This window comes from Zingiber officinale, chromosome 1A (genome assembly GCF_018446385.1).
Source record: "Zingiber officinale cultivar Zhangliang chromosome 1A, Zo_v1.1, whole genome shotgun sequence".
NCBI lineage: Eukaryota > Viridiplantae > Streptophyta > Magnoliopsida > Zingiberales > Zingiberaceae > Zingiber > Zingiber officinale.
The window spans coordinates 151,533,414-151,554,278 of NC_055987.1; the positions used below are offsets into that span (position 1 = coordinate 151,533,414).

At 43.5% G+C, this 20,865-nt stretch overlaps 1 protein-coding gene across 1 annotated transcript; it reads left to right on the plus strand.

The window, feature by feature from the left end:
• The first annotated feature begins 3,202 nt into the window (after positions 1 to 3,202).
• LOC122011181 (ER lumen protein-retaining receptor erd-2.2-like) lies at positions 3,203 to 18,915 on the plus strand. Its single transcript, XM_042567596.1, has 6 exons — positions 3,203 to 3,474; positions 17,166 to 17,365; positions 18,193 to 18,333; positions 18,408 to 18,488; positions 18,652 to 18,776; positions 18,867 to 18,915. Exons 1-6 carry the CDS (start codon positions 3,249 to 3,251, stop codon positions 18,913 to 18,915), a joined length of 822 nt encoding a protein of 273 aa, XP_042423530.1. The 5' UTR covers positions 3,203 to 3,248.
• Positions 18,916 to 20,865: the final 1,950 nt, after the last annotated feature.

The following is a 20,865-nucleotide window of genomic DNA, read 5'->3' on the forward strand; positions in this document are numbered from 1 at the left end:
AATCTCAATCTCAGTCTTGGACCCCGAAATCACATGGGTCTCGACTCCAGTCTTGATTGTAGTTTCAATCTTGATCTCGTTTTCACCCAGGTCTCGACCTTAATATCAGTCTCAAATTCCAGCAACACCTACATCTTAGCCTTAATCTCAGTTTCGGATCCCAACATCACCAGAGTTTCGACTACAACCTCAATCCTAGTCTCAATCTTAGACCCCGACATTACCCAGGTCTTGGCCTCAACCTCAATCTCAATCTTGACATCATCCGGGTCTCAATCTCAAACCCCGACATCACTCAACCGGTCTCAACCTTAGTCTTATATCTCGACATTGTCATTGTTTTAGCCTCAGCACTCAGCAACCAACTTCATCTATCCTCAAGGTCACTTTACATTGACGTTATTTTCTCATCCACTCTTGGATCATATCCACACTAAACCCTCATTAACAAAGCTTATTTTCCTAGAAGTTATGAACAACGATGGGGAATTATTCAAATCACGTAGCACTAGGTGAATGAAGAAGCGATTAAGGGGTTATCAAATATAGTCCCCTAGATACCTTCCTTCCAACACATGGCATTGGGTGAGTGAGAAGACAACTAACGAGTATTGGATCTAGTTCCCACACTAGCTCATACGAGGATGATAGAGGAATACGCATTACAACGTCTAACAAGAATATATTCTTCTAACAACTATATAAACCCTAGAGAGAATAAGAACAAAGAATTTTTTACTCTATAGTTTCTACAACTTCATCAGGTTCTCTCTTTCTTCTCTATCTTCTTACTCTCGTATATTACCTCAAGTAAATCCTAACTTGAGCGTTGGAGTGACCTGTGGGGAATTTCTTATACCAATCTAATTTTCTATTGGAGTACCTTTCAAGTCCTTTCATCTTCCTCACCAATAATCTCTGAAGAGTGCATATATCAACTCGTTCATTGATTGTTAGTTTGACTATCGCTGATATTTAGCTGAAATATTAGACAATCACAAATTTTTTTAGAGAGGACTTTAAAACATTCTAAATTTTATAAGAAATTAGGATTCATGAAAATCCTAAATTTTATAAGAGGCAGTAATTATGTAATTTTGCCACATAATTATGAACTATATAGATCTGGTAAAAAAGAAAATAATCTATGTAAAATAGTATAAATAAGTAAAAACAAATAAAGAATTATATTCTTATTTAATTTTCTCCTCCACATCAACCTAATTGACCCTCTCATCTTCTTCTCATTTAATTTTCTAAAAAGAAACTACTGTTTAGTTTGATCATTCTCACATAACTCCAGCCTTTTTTTTTAAAAAAAAATACAAAGTAACTTCCCCAAATGCATGAGAAGATTAAAAAAAATGGAGCAGGTAAAACAACTCAATTATCCATCTGATATTTTTTTTATTTGATTTTATAGTTTATATTTTATAATTATAATAATTGATTTTCAAAATTTGACTTGGTGGTATTCAGGTTAGGTATTCTCCCAATTAAATAAAAACTTAAATTGAGTTTAGAATGTGCGGTAGCTATTATATTCATAGTTATTTCAACGTATGATAAATAATATCTTGTTTAAGTTAAGTCAATATTGATCAATAGTATTTATCAATATTATGTTAACTCAATCTAACATATTCATATTATATTAGAAAAGTTAATTGCTATAATATATAATAGCTATAATTTATATCTAGTGTTCCTATTTAATTCAAGTTAATACTAGTCAAATAACGTATTGTAATAATTTGTATTATGCAATATGATGAAATCCGTCACTGAGAGATACGCCGTACGTAGTTATATTGTATTATGCAATATGATTTTATGCAATATGATAAAATCCGTCACTGAGATACACCGTAGCCGTATTGTATTATGTAATATGATGAAATCCGTCACTCACGATAAATCATGAAGCAATCACAACCGACTTAGAAGTTTAGCATGTAATTGTGTATCTTATTTAAAGAAAAAAAAAATCATGGATAGCTAAATGATAGCGTTCTAAGAATGACCGTGACCCAAAAGACTATATTATAATAATTTGTAAATGATAAACCATTTAGTCTCATTAAAAATATTATAATAATTTATAAAAAATATGAAACCGCTCTTAGCTCCGATCTTATAATATTATAATAATTTTTAAAAAAAAATTTGATAATCCCAGTTAGTCTTACTTATTTTTGGAATGATCGATCTGGTCTCATGAATATTTTCTACCGATCACTAGAGTAAATCAGAAGTTCACACGGTCGTCATCCAAAATCTAACATCTTTTGATTACGCCTACCATTTAGAAAAAAAATTCTATAAATGCATCGTAGCTAAGATTCAAATCGTGAATATCTGAGTAACAATCTAGATATTTTACCATGATACTATGATCCCGACGACATATTATAATAATTTATAAAGGTAGATCCGCTACCTTAGCGGCCCCCCTAGTGCCGGCCCCATGGATATGGAGGGAGATTCATGCAGGTACACAGGTCATAGGCACATGGCGAGATAAACTCCAGATCATCAGTTCCTAAGAATCAAATAATTTATAGCTACTATAATATGTGGCTTAATTTTTCTTTAAAAAATAAGGAGAAGTTATTATGATGATTAATAAAAAATTAGTTTTTATAATTCTAATTAAAAAAGAGTCGTCTTTTCACGTTTACTAAGAATATATATATACAGATAATTTCAGAGATGTTATAATATTTTATACAAATAAAAACTTATACATTTATAGTTAAACTTAGGTAGGATTTCACTTTATTCTTGTATATGCTGTGGGAATATTATTTCATTCTTTAAAATTTACTGATTTTATCGATCAAAATCATTAAAAAAAATATCCTTCAAAATATCCGTACTGCTATTGTCACATGGCTAGCTACCGAATTCTCTTCTTACTATGAAAAGGCTCTATTTAGCACGATTTAAAAGTTTTTGGGTAATTTTGGAAAACAAGATAAATGGTGGGGGTAAAACAAAATGTCCCATCACAATACGAATCGGAGATACAAATCCTCAAATCTCACCCGCGAAACCACCTTCTTCCAATTCGCCAACGCACGCACAAAAGCATCTTTAAATCTTACGCTTCTCCCCCGTTTCCATCCATAAGATTCAAAACGCTTCTTCCTCCCTTCGTGCGCTACTTCCTCTCTCCTCGCATTCGTTTTTTTTCCTCATCGAAATCGGTGGCGGTGGGGGAGAAAGGAAAGGAGGAGAGTAGAGCGATGGGAGCGGGGTCGAAGCGGCCGATCAACACCGTGGTGGGATGGGTGACGCGGCAGCCGCCCAAGGTCAGGGCTTGCCTCTGCGTCGTCGTCAGCATCGCCGCGCTCGTCTTCCTTGGCCTCGTAGTTCATAACCACGACAACCTCTTCGTCGCCGCCGAAGCTGCTCACGCCGTCGGCATCTCCGTCCTCATCTATAAGCTGGTTAAGGAGCGGACTTGCGCCGGTGCGCCGTTCCTTGCCTTTCTGTTTTGGCTGCTTGGCCTTCTTTCATTTCTCGCTTATTCGATGGGTTATTTATTGTCGTTTTCCCTCTTTTTTTTTTATTATTTTTTTCGTTTCGAATTTATTCGACGTCCGACGAGATACCTAGAACCCGTTGATTTACGATCAACTGAGAAGAGTTAATAGAGATGCATTTTGTAGTTAGGGTTTATTGCTTCTTGATTCTCGGGCTTCGGATTTTCAATTCGGAGTTTGGGAGGAAGCAATGGCGTGTCGTCTACACACTAGTGATCTAGCATTGTTCAGTTAATCTGCACTGGTCAATGAATCGGCTTGGGACTAGTTGTATCGTGAAACCGCATCTTGTGGACATAAGAAAAAAAATAAACAGGATTCAACCAGTCTGAATCGACCATTTTTGAAGTATTTCGGTACTTTTGACAAGATTTTGACCAGTGCTCCACTTTCTGGTTTTCCGACTTTAACTAGATCTGGATGCGGTCAGTTACCGATTGAACCAGCCGTCCAAGCTGGTGTTTAATCAGCTGGCTTAAAATATAGCAAATAATGATGAACAAATTTTGGTTGAAATTTCACCAGCATTGTTCTGACACACGAGGAAAAGTAAAACACAATCTTATCTCAGTATCGGTAATTCACTGGAAAGTTTCCAAACAAACTCATTTGACATACATAGACCAGTTTGTCGCACCTTTTTTTTTTTTTACAAGAGAGGAAAGTAAATAAGTAAAGGCAGTTTACTCGACTATATAGTCAAACTCCTAGGGGAAAAGGGGAAAAGCGTTTTTCTTTTTAACAAGAAAGGTAAAAGCGTTGATTTTCAAGATAAGGATCGACCTGATTGGGGAGGGAATTTGGATGTATATGCTGGATTTTACATGACATTGTTTTGGGTAGATTACACAAAGAATAGTTCATCATGTAAGCAAAGGATCATCAATGTAAAAGCCATTGTTCCTTTTTGCATGATTTTTCAATTGAGATGGTTCTTGATTTTTTGAGGATCATATCGGACAGTCAGAGAAATAGTTTTACATCATTCCTGAATTTTTTTAACCTGTTGATGATAAATCCATGGCTTATTATGTTTGAAAGAATGAGGTGGTCCAGATATTAAAAAGCCACATGGTTATGGTTAGACAAACCTATATCTTGATTCCATTTTAGAACCAAGAATAAGAAAAACGAGATGGAAATCTGGTACTTCATTGATTTTGGGGCAATTTGATTGCCTATCAAATAATTCAAAATTTCAAATCAATGCATTTAAGACCGAACAATGTCTGCTGATCCTGCCCGAAAGTTGAATCAACGGTCGTTGGGCACGTGGCGCTCTCCAGTTGCTGACGTAGATTTTCGACTGATCGTGTGAAGCTCCAGCGAACCTACAAAGAAGTCGGGCCGGGAAAGGGTTCCCGGCGACGACCCTCCAACGCTCAAGTCAGGTAGACAAAGAACAAGAAAGTGGCTTCCAGGATCAGAGATTTCATACCTCCGGTGAAGTCTAGTGGCCTTTATATAGAGCCACGGGAACTTGGTGCACATAAACCGAGGTGTACACGTGTCACATCCTATACCGCAGCATGGGCTTGTCAGAAGAGCATGTCTGATTCCATATCGCTATAGTCTGAGCGTCTCCTTGATGGGACAGCAAAACATTCGATTGCACCATACTGAGTATGGTCTGGTCTTTGAACATGCCTGTTGTCAGCAACAGGGGTTACTGAGATGACGTTCACACTGTCCTCTACTCTTTGACTTCCTCTTCGCGGATCGACTATCAAGCCGCTCGGCCAGAGCATTCGTCTCTGGTCCGGCATAGGTGGTCGTCCGTCCAGGAAGATTGAGGGTCGCCCGTCCGCTCGGCTCGTATCGCTTGAAACCCTGGCCGAGCGGACAACTGCTCGGCCTTCACTCTTGATTCGCAATGCGGCCGAGCGGACTATCCGCTCGGCCATATGATCTTTTTCCCTTGGAAATTTGGGCTCACGGCCAGCTGGTTACTCTCTCGGGTGGACATTATTGCCTAGTGCTTGGCCTATTCCGCCAGCTCTTCGAGTCCATGGGGTTGACCCCCCTTTGACTGCCGTCCTCCACGTGTCATGAGACTTTCCCTTATGAGGGCCCCCCGGTCTTACCACCGGATCACTTGCCTCCCCCTCAAGTCTAGTCGAAGGAGGCGGAGTCCGACTGACTGGACTGTCGGTCTGACTGAGTGACCACCACTATGCTGGGCCCGAGAAGGTTCATCCGCTCGGCTTACCTTCTTCTTCATGCCCGTTCGGCGCTATCATGCTGACGCCTTCAATATCCCCTCGGAATTCACTCCGAATCTTCTCCATTAACGCCAAGCACGCGCACTGCGCGCGGTAAGGTGCGTGAATTGAATGCGCCCTGTGTCCTGCTGACACGTGGCGCTCCCACTGCCGTCATCGTACGACGCTGGCCTCACCTCCGATGGGACAGCCGCCGTTTGAAATGAGCGGCTGGATGATAGCCTCGTTCTTTACGACCTGAATCGGACGGCTGAGGCTATCCGAGGCCAACGTTATAAAGCTCTCGATTTCTTCTCTCCGCCGCATTCCTGCTCCATCGCACTTCGACGACCTCGCAACCCCTTTCGATCATCCTTTTACTTGTAAGCCCTTCTTTCCTTCACTTCCTCATTCCTTTACGCTTTTTGTTAGCTGCCCTTGTCGTACTGCAACCTTTCTTCCCTGCTTGATTTCCCTTTCTTTTTGTCCTGTATTTCTTTTTTACTTTCGACCATGACTAGCACTTCCCAGCCAACCGCCAGTGCTCCTGGTCTTTGATACACGACCATGGAGAGCCGGTTTGACGAGGAGGACGCCCTGCGCCTCACTCGGACGTATAACCTGTCTGCCGACCACCACATAGTATTGGCCACACCCACCGACCGACCTCATAACCCGTCGTCCGGCACCGTCCTCTTTTTCCTAGACCAATTTTTGGCCGGGCTGTGATTTCCTCCACATCGATTCTTCTTACAAGTGTGCAACTACTTTCGCATCCCACTTGGCCAGCTAGTTCCGAACTCCATTAGGCTGCTGAGCGGGGTGGTAATTCTCTTTAAACTGAACGGCATCCCCTTGGACCCCAAAGTTTTTCACTACTTCTACTATCCTAAGCAAGCCGAGTGGGGTACCTTCGTTTTCCAATCTAGGATAGGTTTTGTTCTTTTCGATAATATGCCGACCTCCAACAAACACTGGAAGGAACATTTTTTCTATATGTGTTTCCCCGAGCCACCGACTTTCCGTATCCAATGGTAGACGGCGATGCCGGCGCAACCATAGCTCGGCAAGTTTAGGGGCGATCCGGCCTATCTTCATGCAGCCGACCGGTTCGTCGGCCAACGCTACCACATCGACAAGCTGCTCCTTCCGGGAGTGATGTATATATTCGGCTTGTCCCCCGTCCCAGCCGACTTGCCTTGCAGCATGAGTAAGTGCTCTTATCGTCCTCTTTCTTTTGTTCTAACTGATTTATTTTTTGCTTCTGTAGCCGAAGTCATGTGGCGCGCTAAGACTACCGAGCGGCTAAAGTTGAGAGCCGCTGAGATTGAGGCGACGAAGAATAAGGAGGTCGCCGAACGGGGATTGGTCCTGGGTGGCTCAGCAGCTGGAGGGAGTGAAGGGACTCAGATGGTCCCCGAAGTCGTAATCGCTTCTGCCTCTCTAGACAAGGCTGGAGGCGATATCGCGTCCTCTGCTCAAGCCGAGGTAGAGGGCCGCTCGGCAGACGAGGTTCCTCTAGCGACTCGGAAACGCAGACGGCAAGAGCAAGCCTCTCAGCCGACCCCACCCGATGAGCAGCGTTCCGAGCGAGGTGGTGAGGCTCCCTTGATCTCCGGAGCGGTTTCCTCAGAGAGCACCCCTACGCCGCTCGGCTCCCCTCGGGCTGCCTCCGAGGTGCCGCCTACTAGTCCTCCTCGGACCTTGCATCACCTAAGACGATTGGGCGACCGTCCTTCCACAATTGGCGAGCCGTCTGGCACAGCAACTGCGCCCCAAGATGATCCGAGCGGCCCACGGTTGATAAAAACTGTTCTGCGATTCCCATCGGAGGAATATTTATTGGCTGTCGATCGGCCAACGGTTCCCGAGCAGCAGATCACTCTTACGAGTCCACTCACCAAAGCCTGGGAGGATGCTCGGCTTCGTATCGCTCTTTTGACTCCCAGTCAACTAGGCGATAGCAATTTGCAGCAGGCGACTAGGGTATATCCTTTGTCTTGCTACTTACTTTGATTTAACTTCTGACTCGATCATATCCATTTGCAGAACTGGGTGGAGCAAATTGCTATAAGCAATTGCCTAGCCGAGCTGGAGGACGAGCTGAAAAAGCTCAAAGCTTCGGGGGAAAGCAGAGGCCAATCCACGGCCGCTCTGGAGAAGGCCAAGAAGCAACTGGAAGCCGAACGGAGTAAGTCCTCCGACTTGTCGAGTGAAGTAGCTCGGCTTGAGGCCTTGGTTAAGCAACGGGACAAGGAAATAAAGACCACGACCACTCGGAAGCTCAAGGCCATCGACGATATGGACTTGATGAAGGTGGAAACCCGAGGGCTGGAACAGCGCGTGAATGACTTGGATGCCTCGCTGGCCACTGAACGGGAGAGTCGCTCGGCTGACCGGGCAAAATCTGAAGGGGCTTTGAAAGATCTTCAGGCTGCCCTTGATGCTTCCAGAGCCACTCTTAAAGAATATCAAGATGGGGAGCCCGGTCGGTCGGCGAAAGTGCGCAAAGCTTTCGTTCGCTCAGACGAATTTGGCGAAAAGTTCAGCGACAAGCTGTCCTTAACTTTTGAAGAGACTATCAAGGTGGCTGTTGATTATCTAAAGACTAAGGGTCACCTACCAGCCGAGCTGTCTGTCCCCCCCGAAGATCTGGCAATCATGATGGGCTCTATCCCGGACGCCCTCTTTAACTTTGATGAGTGAGGAGTATTTGGACTGTTTTTTGTACGCCCGTCGTTCGGCGCTAATACCCTTGTTACTACTATTTTTGTCTGTCTGCCGTTCGGCGTAAAAGAAATATACTTTTATTTGCTTGCTAGACCAATATTCCTCCTTAGCCTTTGTTTCAGTCATAATAATTTTTTCACTCTAAGTATTCTTTATAATGGAGTCGCTTGGCCGTACAATGGCCTTATTCTTGTCTTTATAGTAGGACCAATTATGGATCGGCGATTACAACCGGGCCGTTCATGCGAACAGCTATCCGTCCAACGGCTTTATAAATGCTTGTTCATCGCTCGATTTTTAACATCGGCGCTAGACGGTCTTCCGGCTCGGCGGGTTTATAGACGCCGGCTCGTCTCTCGATTTTTAACGTCGGAGCTCGACGGTCTTCCGCTCGGCGGGTTTATAGACGCCGACTCGTCTCTCGATTTTTAACGTCGGAGCTCGACGGTCTTCCGCTCGGCGGGTTATAGACGCCGACTCGTCTCTCGATTTTTAACGTTGGAGCTCGACGGTCTTCTGCTCGGCGGGTTTATAGACGCCGGCTCGTCTCTCGATTTTTAACGTCGGAGCTCGACGGTCTTCCGCTCGGCGGGTTTATAGACGCCGACTCGTCTCTCGATTTTTAACGTCGGAGCTCGACGGCCTTTAAGGCTAATTTGAACACCGCCGTTCGGCGAAGCTATTTGTCATCCTTTTTATCATTTTTGCTGCTTGCATTACAAGTACATAGGCGATCAAAACGTATGCAAAATTACATCAGCGCACCTCTTACCCAGCTCGGTACGGCTGGAGATGATTTGCGCTCCACGGTCGATCCAGCTGCCGCCCGTCTTCATCTTCCAAATAATAAGCGCCCGAGCGGAGCTTTTCGATGATTTTGAAGGGGCCTGCCCAGGGAGCTTCCAGTTTGCCGACCTCGCCGACCGGCTTTACTTTCTTCCAGACAAGGTCGCCAACTTGGAATGCTCTAGGGATCACGCGCCGGTTGTAATTCTGCTTCATTCTTTGCCGGTACGCCATCAGCCGGACGGATGCCTTGGCTCGCTCTTCTTCGACCAAATCCAGCTCCATGTTCCTCCGCTCGGCGTTATCATCATCATAATTCTGGATCCGGGCGGACTCGACGCCGACTTCGACAGGAATAACTGCTTCGCCGCCATACACTAGATGGAAAGGCGTAACTCCCGTTCCTTCCTTTGGGGTTATTCGGATGGCCCATAGGACGCCCAGCACCTCGTCTACCCAGCTTCCTCCCAAATGGTCGAGCCGAGCGCGCAGAATACGAAGAATTTCCCGGTTGGCTACTTCGACTTAACCGTTGCTTTGGGGATACGCCACAGACGTGAAGTGCTACTCGATGTCATAGCTTTTGCACTAATCTTCGAGCAACTTTCCTGTCAATTACCGCCCGTTGTCGGAAACAAGTCGGCGAGGGATGCCGAACCGACAGATGATGTGTTGCCAGATGAACTTCTTGACCATCTGCTCGGTGATCTTGGCTAGCGGCTCGACCTCAACCCATTTGGAAAAATAATCGACTGCCACCAGTAGAAATTTTCGCTGCCCGGTCGCCATAGGAAATGGACCAACGATATCCATTCCCCACTAGGGGTGGCAATTTTTGACCCGACACGAAAACACGACCCGAACCGAACACGAAAAAATTAGGTTAGGGTTGGGTAGTTTCGGGTTCGGGTCGAAATCGGGTCGACCCATTTGACCCAATTAATAAACAGGTCGGGTTCGGGTCAACCTGAAATGACCCGATTACAACCCGCGAACCCGTTTATAAATAATTATAAATTTAAACTAAAATTACAAATTTAAAAAAGTTAAAAACCCTAAACATAGAGATATGTTATGTTATTGATTGCAATGTTGCTATGACTTATCATTTATGATATGAATTTTCAATTTGTGTAGATAAATGTTATTTTTAATTTTTAATTAAATATACAAATTTTATTTAATGAATTCAGGTCATATTCGGGTCAAACGGGTCAAACAGGTTAAACGGGTCAAACGGGTCGAACGGGTTAAACGGGTTAAACGGGTCAAACGGGTTAAACGGGTCAAACGGGTCGGGTTCGGGTCGGGTTCGGGTCAAGTGTAAATAAACAGATCAGGTTCAGGTTGAATATTTTGACCCGAAATAATAATCAGGTCGGGTTCAGGTTGTCATTTGCCAACCCGCCAACCTGCCAACCCGAACCTGTCAACCCGAACCCGAACCGAATTGCCACCCCTATTCCCCACTGATCGAACGGGCAAGAGACTGTGGATGCCTTCATCTCTTCTGCCGGTCGGTGGGAGACATTGTGATACTTCTGGCAAGATAGGCACGTCGCCACGGTCCGCGCGGCGTCTGCTGGTAGGGTTGGCCAGAAGTACCCGGCCAACAGGACCTTTTTGGCCAACGATCGTCTGCCCGGATGCCCCCCGCATGATCCTTGATGCACTTCTTGGAGGATGTACGCCGCGTATTCCGAGCTTACGCATTTCAACAGTGGACGGGAGAAAGCCTTCTTGTATAGTTGGTCTCCAATGAGCGTGAACCGATTGGCTCTCCTCCTTAGTAGCTGGCCTCATCTCGATCAGACGGTGTAGCACCCGAGCGGAGAAACTCCATGACGGGTGTCCGCCAGTTGCTCGGGAACGAGAGGTCCTCCATCCGGTCGACGTGCGCCACCAAAGATACTTGTTCAACTGGCTGCTGGATGGCGACCGGCGTTATTGAGCTTGCGAGTTTGGCTAACTCATCGGCCGCATGGTTCTCCGCTCGGGGCACCTTCTGGATAATAACCTCTCTGAAGTCGGCCTTGAGTTTCTCGAAGGCTTGAGCGTAAAGCTTGAGCCGAACGTTGTTGATTTCAAAAGAGCCTGAGAGTTGTTGAGCGACCAATTGGGAGTCTGAATGTAGCGTCACCCGTCCGGCCCCTACATGCCGGGCAGCCTGTAAGCCGGCTATAAGAGCCTCATACTCCGCTTCGTTATTTGTAGCTCGATAATACAGCCGGACGGACAAGTGCATCTTTTCTTCTTGAGGAGAGAGTAATAATACGTCAATCCCGCTTTCGAGCCGAGTGGACGATCCGTCCACGAATATTTTCCACATGGCTTCGGGTTTTGGCCTTTGTACTTCGGTGACGAAATCTGCCAAGGACTGTGCCTTTATTAGGGCTGTAAACGAGCCGAGCCGAGCCGAGCTTTGGGGTGTTCAAGCTTGTTTGATAAGATAATCGAGCCGAGCCGAGCCGAGCTTAAAATGAACCAAGCTTTTGAAATGAGTGTTCAAGCTTGGCTTGGTTTATTTTTTATGAGCTTGAGCTTGTTTGAAGCTTGGCTTGAGCTTGGTTCGTTTAGATGTTATCAAGCTCTCAATTCAAGCTTGGCTTGAGCTTGGCTTGGGCTTGGTTCGAGCTTGGCTTGAGCTTGGTTTGAGCTTGGTTCGTTTAGATGTTATCAAGCTCTCGATTCAAGCTTGTTTGATTGTTTGAAACTTTTAATTGTTTGATTAGTTATTAAGATTGATAATTTAAATTTATTTATTTTATTTTATTATTTATTTAGCATATTGAAAGAGTTTTATTAATAAATATGGTTCGTGAACATTGTTCACGAACGTTGTTCACGAACATTGTTCACGAACGTTGTTCACGAACGTTAACGAGCTGAACACATATAGAACACATATGTGTTCAAGCTTGTTTGTTTAGCTTAACGAGCTGTTCAAGCTTGTTTGTTTAATTAATCTTATGTACATTGAACGAACATAAACAAGCTCTTACCAAGCCGAACACCAAGCTTGTTAACGAACGCTTGGTTCATTTACAGCCCTAGCCTTTATCGCCGAACGAGGCTGGTATTGAATATCAAATTCGCTCAACTCTGTTGTCCATTTGATGAGCCGCCCGGACGCTTCTGGATTCAACAGCACTCTTCCCAATGGGATGTTCGTCCGGACGATGATAGTATGAGCCAAGAAATAGGGACGGAGGCGCCGAGCGGTGAGGACCAAAGCGAAAGCCAGTTTCTCGAGCCCAGTGTAGCGAGATTCAACATCTTTTAAAATATGGCTTAGAAAATATACAGGCTCTTCTCCGCTCGCCCTTACTAGTGCCGAGCCGACGGCTTGCTTAGTTGAAGATAAGTAGATACAAAGTGGCTCACCCGCAGCTGGCTTGGCTAGTATCGGAAGAGAATTCAAATATGTCTTCAGATCTTCGAACGCCCGATCGCATTCTTCGTCCCAGTGAAACTTGGTGGCTTTGCGTAGAATCTTGAAAAAAGGCAGGCTCCGATCGGCAGTCTTGGAGATGAATCTGGACAGGGAAGTTATCCGACCGGTCAAGCGCTGCACTTCCCTCAGATTCCTTGGAGGCGGCATATCTTGTAAGGCTTTCACTTTGCTGGGATTTGCTTCGATGCCCCGCTCGGTCACTATGTAACCCAAGAAACGCCCTCCTTTTGCTCCGAACAGGCACTTCTGAGGGTTTAACTTAACGCCATATTTTCGCAGCGTTCGGAAAGTTTCCTCCATATCTTTAAATAGGTCGGCCGCTCGGACGGACTTGATAAGAATGTTATCCACATATACTTCGAGGTTTCGCCCAATCTGCTCCTTGAACACTTTGTTCATCAAGGGCTGATAAGTGGCTCCCGCGTTCTTCAGTCTGAACGGCATCACATTATAGCAATAGGTGTCGTCGGCTGTGACGAAGCTGATTTTTCTTGATCTTCCCGGGCGAGCGGTACTTGATGATATCCCTGATAAGCGTCGAGCATGCATATCAACTCGCAGCCGGACGTAGAGACCACCAGTTGATCGATCCGGGGTAGGGGATAAAAATCCTTTGGGCACGCCTTGTTAAGGTTCCGAAAATCGATGCACACTCTCCACTTGTTGCCGGGCTTGGAGACTAGCACCACGTTCGCCAACCAGCTTGGGAACTGGACCTCGCGTATGTGGCCGGCCTCTAGGAGTTTCTCCACCTCCGCTCGGATGATGGCATTCTGTTCGGCGCTAAAATCCCTCTTTCTCTACTTCACTGGCCGAGCGTCCGATCGGACATGGAGCTCATGCTGCGCTATACTTGGTGAAATTCCGGACAGCTCATGCGTCGACCAGACGAAGACATCATGGTTTCTCTGGAGGCATTGGATCACTTCCTCCTTCTGGCTCGCTTCCAGATCGGACGCGATGAATGTCGTGGCCTCCGATCGGGTCGGGTGAATCTGCACTTCCTCTTTTTCTTCATAAATCAAAGAGGGTGGCTTTTCAGTGATAGCGTTTACCTCGATCCGGGGCGTCTTCCGAGCGGCATTGGCTTATGCTCGGACCATCTTGACGTAACATCGCCGAGCTGTTAGTTGATCTCCTCGTACTTCTCCCACTTTGTCCTCAACGGGGAACTTGATCTTCTGGTGGAAAGTGGAGACGACCGCTCGGAATTCACTGAGAGATGGTCGCCCCAATATGATGTTATATGCCGACGGAGAGTCCGCCACGACGAAGTTTGCAGTCCGCGTCCTTCTGAGCGGCTCCTCTCCCAGCGAGATAGCCAGTCGGATTTGTCCGACCGGCTGAACTTCGTTGCCCGTAAACCCGTAGAGGGGGGTCGTCATGGGCAGCAGCTCGGCTCGATCGATTTGTAGTTGGTCGAAGGCCTTTTTGAATATGATATTTACCGAGCTTCCTGTGTCAATAAAAACGCGGTGAATGGTGTAATTGGCTATTACCGCTTTGATGAGAAGAGCGTCATCATGGGACACTTCAACTCCTTCCAAGTCCTTGGGCCCGAAACTGATTTCGGGTCCGCTCGCCCGTTCCTGGCTGCAGCCGACCGCATGGATCTGGAGTTACCGGACGCTCGCCTTCCTTGCTCGGTTAGAGTTACCTCCGGTCGGCCCGCCAGCTATTATGTTGATTTCTCCTCGGGAAGTGTTGTTTCTATTTTCTTCTTCCCGAGCGGACGGTCTGGGCCTCTCCCTAGACATCCGAGGATTGTCACGCCTCGGAGTGTGATGTCGCTCGGGAGTCGGTTGTTGTCGCCTGTTGACTATCATCCGATTGGCTTCACGAGTTCTCTGCCGCCTGTCGGACGATGGCGATCGACGGCCGCCTCTCCGGGGAACGGGATGAGCGATCAAAGGAAGACTTCGGCAATCTCTGGTGTTGTGCGTGTCCGTCCGGTGGAAAGAACAGAACATAGGGGTCCATACCTTCCTTTTTGGTTTAGGCCGCTCGGCAGCGACCTCTTGTACATGGGACCTAGCCTAGGGGGAGCGGATCGCTTCGGCCCTCGGTCCTCTAGGCGGCTTATGAGCAGTGTGAGGCTTCCGCTCGGCAGGGGGAGCCCGCTCGGTTGGGGCTTCCTTTCTTCGGGCCGCTTGGGCTTCCTCCACGTTGATGTATTCGTTGGCCCGGTATAGCATATGGTCGTAGTCTCGGGGTGGTTTCCGAATGAGCGATCGGAAGAAGTCGCCATCCACCAAGCCTTGTGTGAAAGCATTCATCATGGTTTCCGAGGTGGCCGTTGGAATATCCATAGCCACCCTATTGAACTGCTGGATATAAGCTCGGAGCGATTCGCGGGCTTCTTGTTTGATGGCAAACAGATTGACACTAGTCTTCTGATAGAGCCGACTGCTTGCAAAGTGGTGGAGGAAAGCCGTTCGGAAGTCTCTGAAACTTGAAATAGATCCGTCCGGTAGTCTCCGAAACCACCGTTGAGCCGATCCAGAGAGGGTGGTGAGGAAAACCCGACACTTCACCCCATCCGTGTATTGATGAAGGGTAGCCGTGTTATCAAACTTACCCAAATGATCATCCGGGTCGGTGGTTCCATTGTATTCACCGATCGCAGGGGGCACATAGTGCTTTGGCAGAGGATCTCGTAGAATAGCCTCTGAAAATTGACGGTTGATCCGTTCGGATGAGGCGTCTGCTCGGGGGGCTTTCCCTTTTTTGTTATCTCGTCTTGGCATTTCATCCGAAGAAGATCCTCGATCTCGATTAGTTGCTGCGGCTTCAGGAGTGCGGAATAGGGCCCGATGGAATGCAACTGTGGCCTGCGGTGCTTCCGCTCGGCCGCCTGATGCTGATGTTGCTTGCTGCTCTGCCCGCTCAGCTTGTGACTTTTGTCTCTGTTCCATAAGCTTGGCGACTCTTGTCTCGATCAAAGCGTCGAGTTCCTCCGTGGAGAGCATCACCGAGTGATGTCATCCATCTTCGTCGATTGCTTCCGATCAGATGCAGGAGCGTTCCCACAGACGACGCCAAATTGATCCTGTCCGAAAGTTGAATCAACGGTCGCTGGGCACGTGACGCTCTCCAGTTGCTGACGTAGATCTTCGACTGGTCGTGTGAAGCTCCAGCGAACCTACAAAGAAGTCGGGCCAGGAAAGGGTTCCCGGCGACGACCCTCCGACGCTCAAGTCAGGTAGACGAAGAACAAGAAAGTGACTTCCAGGATCAGAGATTTCATACCTCCGGTGAAGTCTAGTGGCCTTTATATAGAGCCACGGGAACTTGGTGCGCACAAACCGAGGTGTACACGTGTCACATCCTATACCGCAGCATGGGCTTGTCAGAAGAGCATGTCTGATTTCATACCGCTACAGTCTGATCGTCTCCTTGATGGGACAGCAAAACATTCGATCGCACCATACTGAGTATGGTCTGGTCTTTGAACATGCCTGTTGTTAGCAATAGGGGTTACTGAGATGACGTTCACACTGTCCTCTACTCTTTGACTTCCTCTTCGCGGATCGACTATCAAGCCGCTCGGCCAGAGCATTCGTCTCTGGTCCGGCATAGGTGGTCGTCCGTCCGGGAAGATTGAGGGTCGCCCGTCCGCTCGGCTCGTATCGCTTGAAACCTTGGCCGAGCGGACAACCGCTCGGCCTTCACTCTTGATTCGCAATGCGGCCGAGCGGACTATCCGCTCGGCCATAAGATCTTTTTCCCTTGGAAATTTGGGCTCACGGCCAGCTGGTTACTCTCTCGGGTGGACATTATTGCCTAGTGCTTGGCCTATTCTGCCTGCTCTTCGAGTCCATGGGGTTTACCCCCCTTTGACTGCCGTCCTCCACGTGTCATAGGACTTTCCCTTATAAGGGCCCCCCGGTCTTACCACCGGATCATCTGCCTTATAATATGCAAAGACTTATCATGCAAAATAGTCAAGTTTGAAATACAGCAATTGAAGATACTGTTGTTGTGTGAGGAACCTGTCACCCTTGTAATTAAAATAGAACTACAATTTCAGTTACTGATTGGTAAGATTAATGCAATGAAACCTTTAGTTCCGCCATCCATTCATGACAATTGGGATTTCATGGATCTATAAGCATGCGTGATATTTGATGAATGAGACTTCACGTAACATGTTTATTTGCTAGTTTTCAATTTCCACTGTTTATTTTATTGTGGAAAAGATGTCAAGCTTTTGCTTGTAGCCAAGATACCTGTGCATTTGTGGATAGTTGTTAGTCGTGCACATCCATCTTTCTTTATAACACCGAACTGGGAAATTGGAACCTAATGCACTATACTCCAAAATTAAATTAATTCTAGCCTTGTTTTCAATGTTTACCATTTGTTTATAATTCTAGTGTGCTTATTTCAACATCTACATTTTCAATCTTCAACTAATTATTTTGGTGTTCAATTTTCACAATGCAGGGCTTTCGCTTAAGTCTCAATATTTAACAGCTTTATTTTTAGCTGTAAGACTATATTGCAGCTTTATTTTGGAAAATGACATACATACAGTGCTAGATATTACAACACTTGCAACTACTCTTTGGGTAATTTACATGATTCAATATAAATTAAAATCAAGCTACATAGAAGACAAGGACAATTTTGCAATTTACTATGTGGTAAGATTCTGAAAGAGAATAATTGATCTAGAAATTTTTAACTTTCAGTTGATTATTTCTTGACTATGTGATGTTAAATTTAGAGAAGTAGTAGAGCATGTTTAGATCACCAACTTTTTAACTTATCATTGTTAAGGCTTTGATCTTGGAATTGTTTTGGAGTTGAACCTTTATTGTTCACTCATGTTCTCTGTTTTGTTTCGAAATTATCTTGAAACATACCATGAATGTTTACAATAACCTAAAGTTGTATTAAAGACTAGCTAACAAGATATTACAGTCTTAAATTACTAACTCTTCCTCATTTTATTTGCTTCCCACTTCATATTGATTTAACAGCAACAACATTAAGGAGCATTGAGCTAAGATCTTAGTTTTTTTTTTTTAATGGTAACATGGTTAAACCCTAAATAGACGGAAGGGAACAACTCATTTATTCAATGTCTTAGAATGGAGATAATCATATGCATTATACTGAAAGTTCAATCTTCCTATTAAAATTTGAGATAAATGCCATTAGTTCTGCTTTTCTGTCATTAATTTTGTAGTTGAAGATATCCACAAGTTCAATGTTCCTTTTGCACAAGTACTGCACAAAAAACTTTTCGTTGCTACTTTTTAGTAACTAACACACACTACATGTAGAATTGCAGTAGTTGTAGATGTTTCCAAAAAGTTTACTTTACACAGTACAAACTAAGATAACTTTGTTCTTTTCTTCAAATATGCAGTTAATATTGTGAAAATTTGTCATGGAGAAGTTACCATCTTTCATACATATTGTCCTTAGATGATATTTTCTTTGATATATTATTTTTTCCTTGTAGATTGTTCCTTCTGTCCTGTTAGCTATTGTAGTTCATCCTTCAACGGCCCATTTTATTTTTAATAGGATTTTCTGGGCATTTTGTGTTTATGTGGAGGCTGTTTCAGTGTTGCCACAGTTACATCTTATGCAAAACACTCAGGTATAAGTTGAAAACTGATAGCATTGCTCTCGTATCAACTTTTCCTTTTAGTAATTCTACCTAATGGCTGCCAGATTGTTGAGCCATACACAGCTCACTATGTATTTGCATTGGGGGTTGCAAGATTTCTGAGTTGTGCACACTGGGTCCTAAAGGTGCCACTATCTGTTTCTCTGCTGAGTTTTACCAATGTTTGAACCATTTCACTTGAACCTTTTGTTTTTAATCTTAGTCGCATTGATTTGATTCAAGTAAGATGCCAGTATTATCTCCTTAACCTTCACAGCTAAATCCTTCTGACATAATCCGATTCTTCAGGTCGTGGATACTCGTGGAGGCTTGCTGACTGCTATGGGGCATGGTTTGTGGCCCCCTATGATTCTTATTGCTGAGATTGTTCAGACCTTTATCTTGGCAGATTTTTGTTACTATTATGTGAAGAGGTAAGTATTTAAGTTCCGAATTCGATTTCCCAAGAATTAGTTTTTGAATTTCTTATCCCATTTCCCTCCCTCTTTTCATCTCTGCTGCAGCGTATTTGGTGGCCAGTTGGTGTTGAGCCTTCCTTTTGGTGTGGTATGATCTTCCAAAGAAGCAATTCAAATCCCAGATGATTTTTTTTTTCATACTTTGTCATGTTATAGAGAATTTATTTCAACATTTACCATAATAATTCCTACTTCAAAAATAATTATCCTGGTTATTTAAGTAGGAAAAAAAAACCTTTTCTATAGAACATTTTAATACATTGTCAGCTAGCTTGTATTACCTTCAAGAATCAAGTCTTAATATCAAGCTTTGATTCTAAATTATCTAATTGGAATTTGATATTTGACAATATCATTCATTTGCTAAGTAGATTGTTGTTTTTGTTTAAGTTTCATTTTAAATCTATGTTTCACAAATGTTTGTACATTTGGTCTAATTTAACTTGAACACTTTTTAAAATTTTTAAAGACTTATAAATTTGTATCTGACAAATATGCATGTCAATAACTACAATAGAGTTCTATATTACTTAATCATTCAAACACCCGTTAAGGTCTATTTTTTCATTAAAAGTTTAAAACATGTTTAAAAAATTATTGTTTTAGAAAAGTGACATAATTAATTTGATTGTTGGAGAAAGTTTATGTTTTTGTATGGAGTTACGAGTTTACGAAAGATAATTTTTATTATAATTATTTAGATAATTTCTATTTAAAATTATTTAAATAGTATATTCCAACAACTCTTCTTTTGACACTGCAGAAACTATTTTACCTTTAACTGGGTATTTAGCCATCAACTATTTTAGTTTTATGTTTATTTTTATTTTTTTAGTTGGTAAATATTTAATTTATATAGATTAATTTTAAATTGATATAATGAATAGTCCATCAATCTAATATTCTTAGATCAACAATAATCTCGAGACAACTAATTTATCTTGTAAAATCATACTAGAAGCGATAAAATATATTAACAAATCTAAAACTTTTAAAATTAATTTTTGTGACGTAATAATTAGAAAGTAGCATTTAAACTTGTATAATTTTAATTTGTTTTGTTGATATGTTAAAATCAAAATTAATTTCAAAATCTTCAAATAAAAAATTAGTTCAAAATTTCTATCCTCATATCCCGTGTCTTCATAAACCCTTATCATCCCCGTGGGTCATCCGAGACGGTATGGGACGGGAGTTGCTGCAATGAGGTCGCCGGCTCGAAACTCAGTGGCAGCGGGGGAATAAATCCCCTATCCCTGTATCCCACCCGGTCCGTCCCATACTAGCTCGGGTGCTACGATTTACCTCCCTCACGATGGCCGTGGATCCGATCGGTGGGGGCTCGGGGGCGAGGGCTTCGTCTTTTACTGCAATAAACCCTTATCGATCGGACATCTGTGATAATCTCATGATCTACATTATATTCTTAAAATATGATATAATTCATTCGATCAATAAATGGAATAGAGTGGACACGAGATCTGGGAACATAAGATTTGAACTAATGAAAAATAAGTATAAAATGTTGATTTCCATTAACTTCTTTGGAAATTTTAAAATGCTTATATATTTATAATTCATATAAATAAAAAAGTAATATTTATAATCGTTAAAGAATCAATATCCTGCACACCGCCACCTGTGCACGACAACCGTGGGCGAGTTTGTGTGGGGCGGTGTGCTTTATTTTTAACATTAGTTACAAATACTTTAATTAAAATATAGTAGTTAAAATTAGTATAGAAAAAAATTGGAATAAGAATATTTTTAAAATAAAAATAGAATGAGTACTTTTTAATAATTTTAAAAATAAAGGGAGCCCTTTAATTTATTTTCTCCAAAATATAAAAATTTCTATTAAATTTGTGTAAAACATTATATATGATTAATTATCAACTTAATGCTTGATGATTTAGTTGGTGGATTTAAAAATAAGGAAATAAAATGATAGTAAAAAATAGTATTTAAATTATAAATTTAAAAATAATAATTTAAAATTATTTTTAATTTTATAACAATCAAACAATATTACATTTTTATTTTC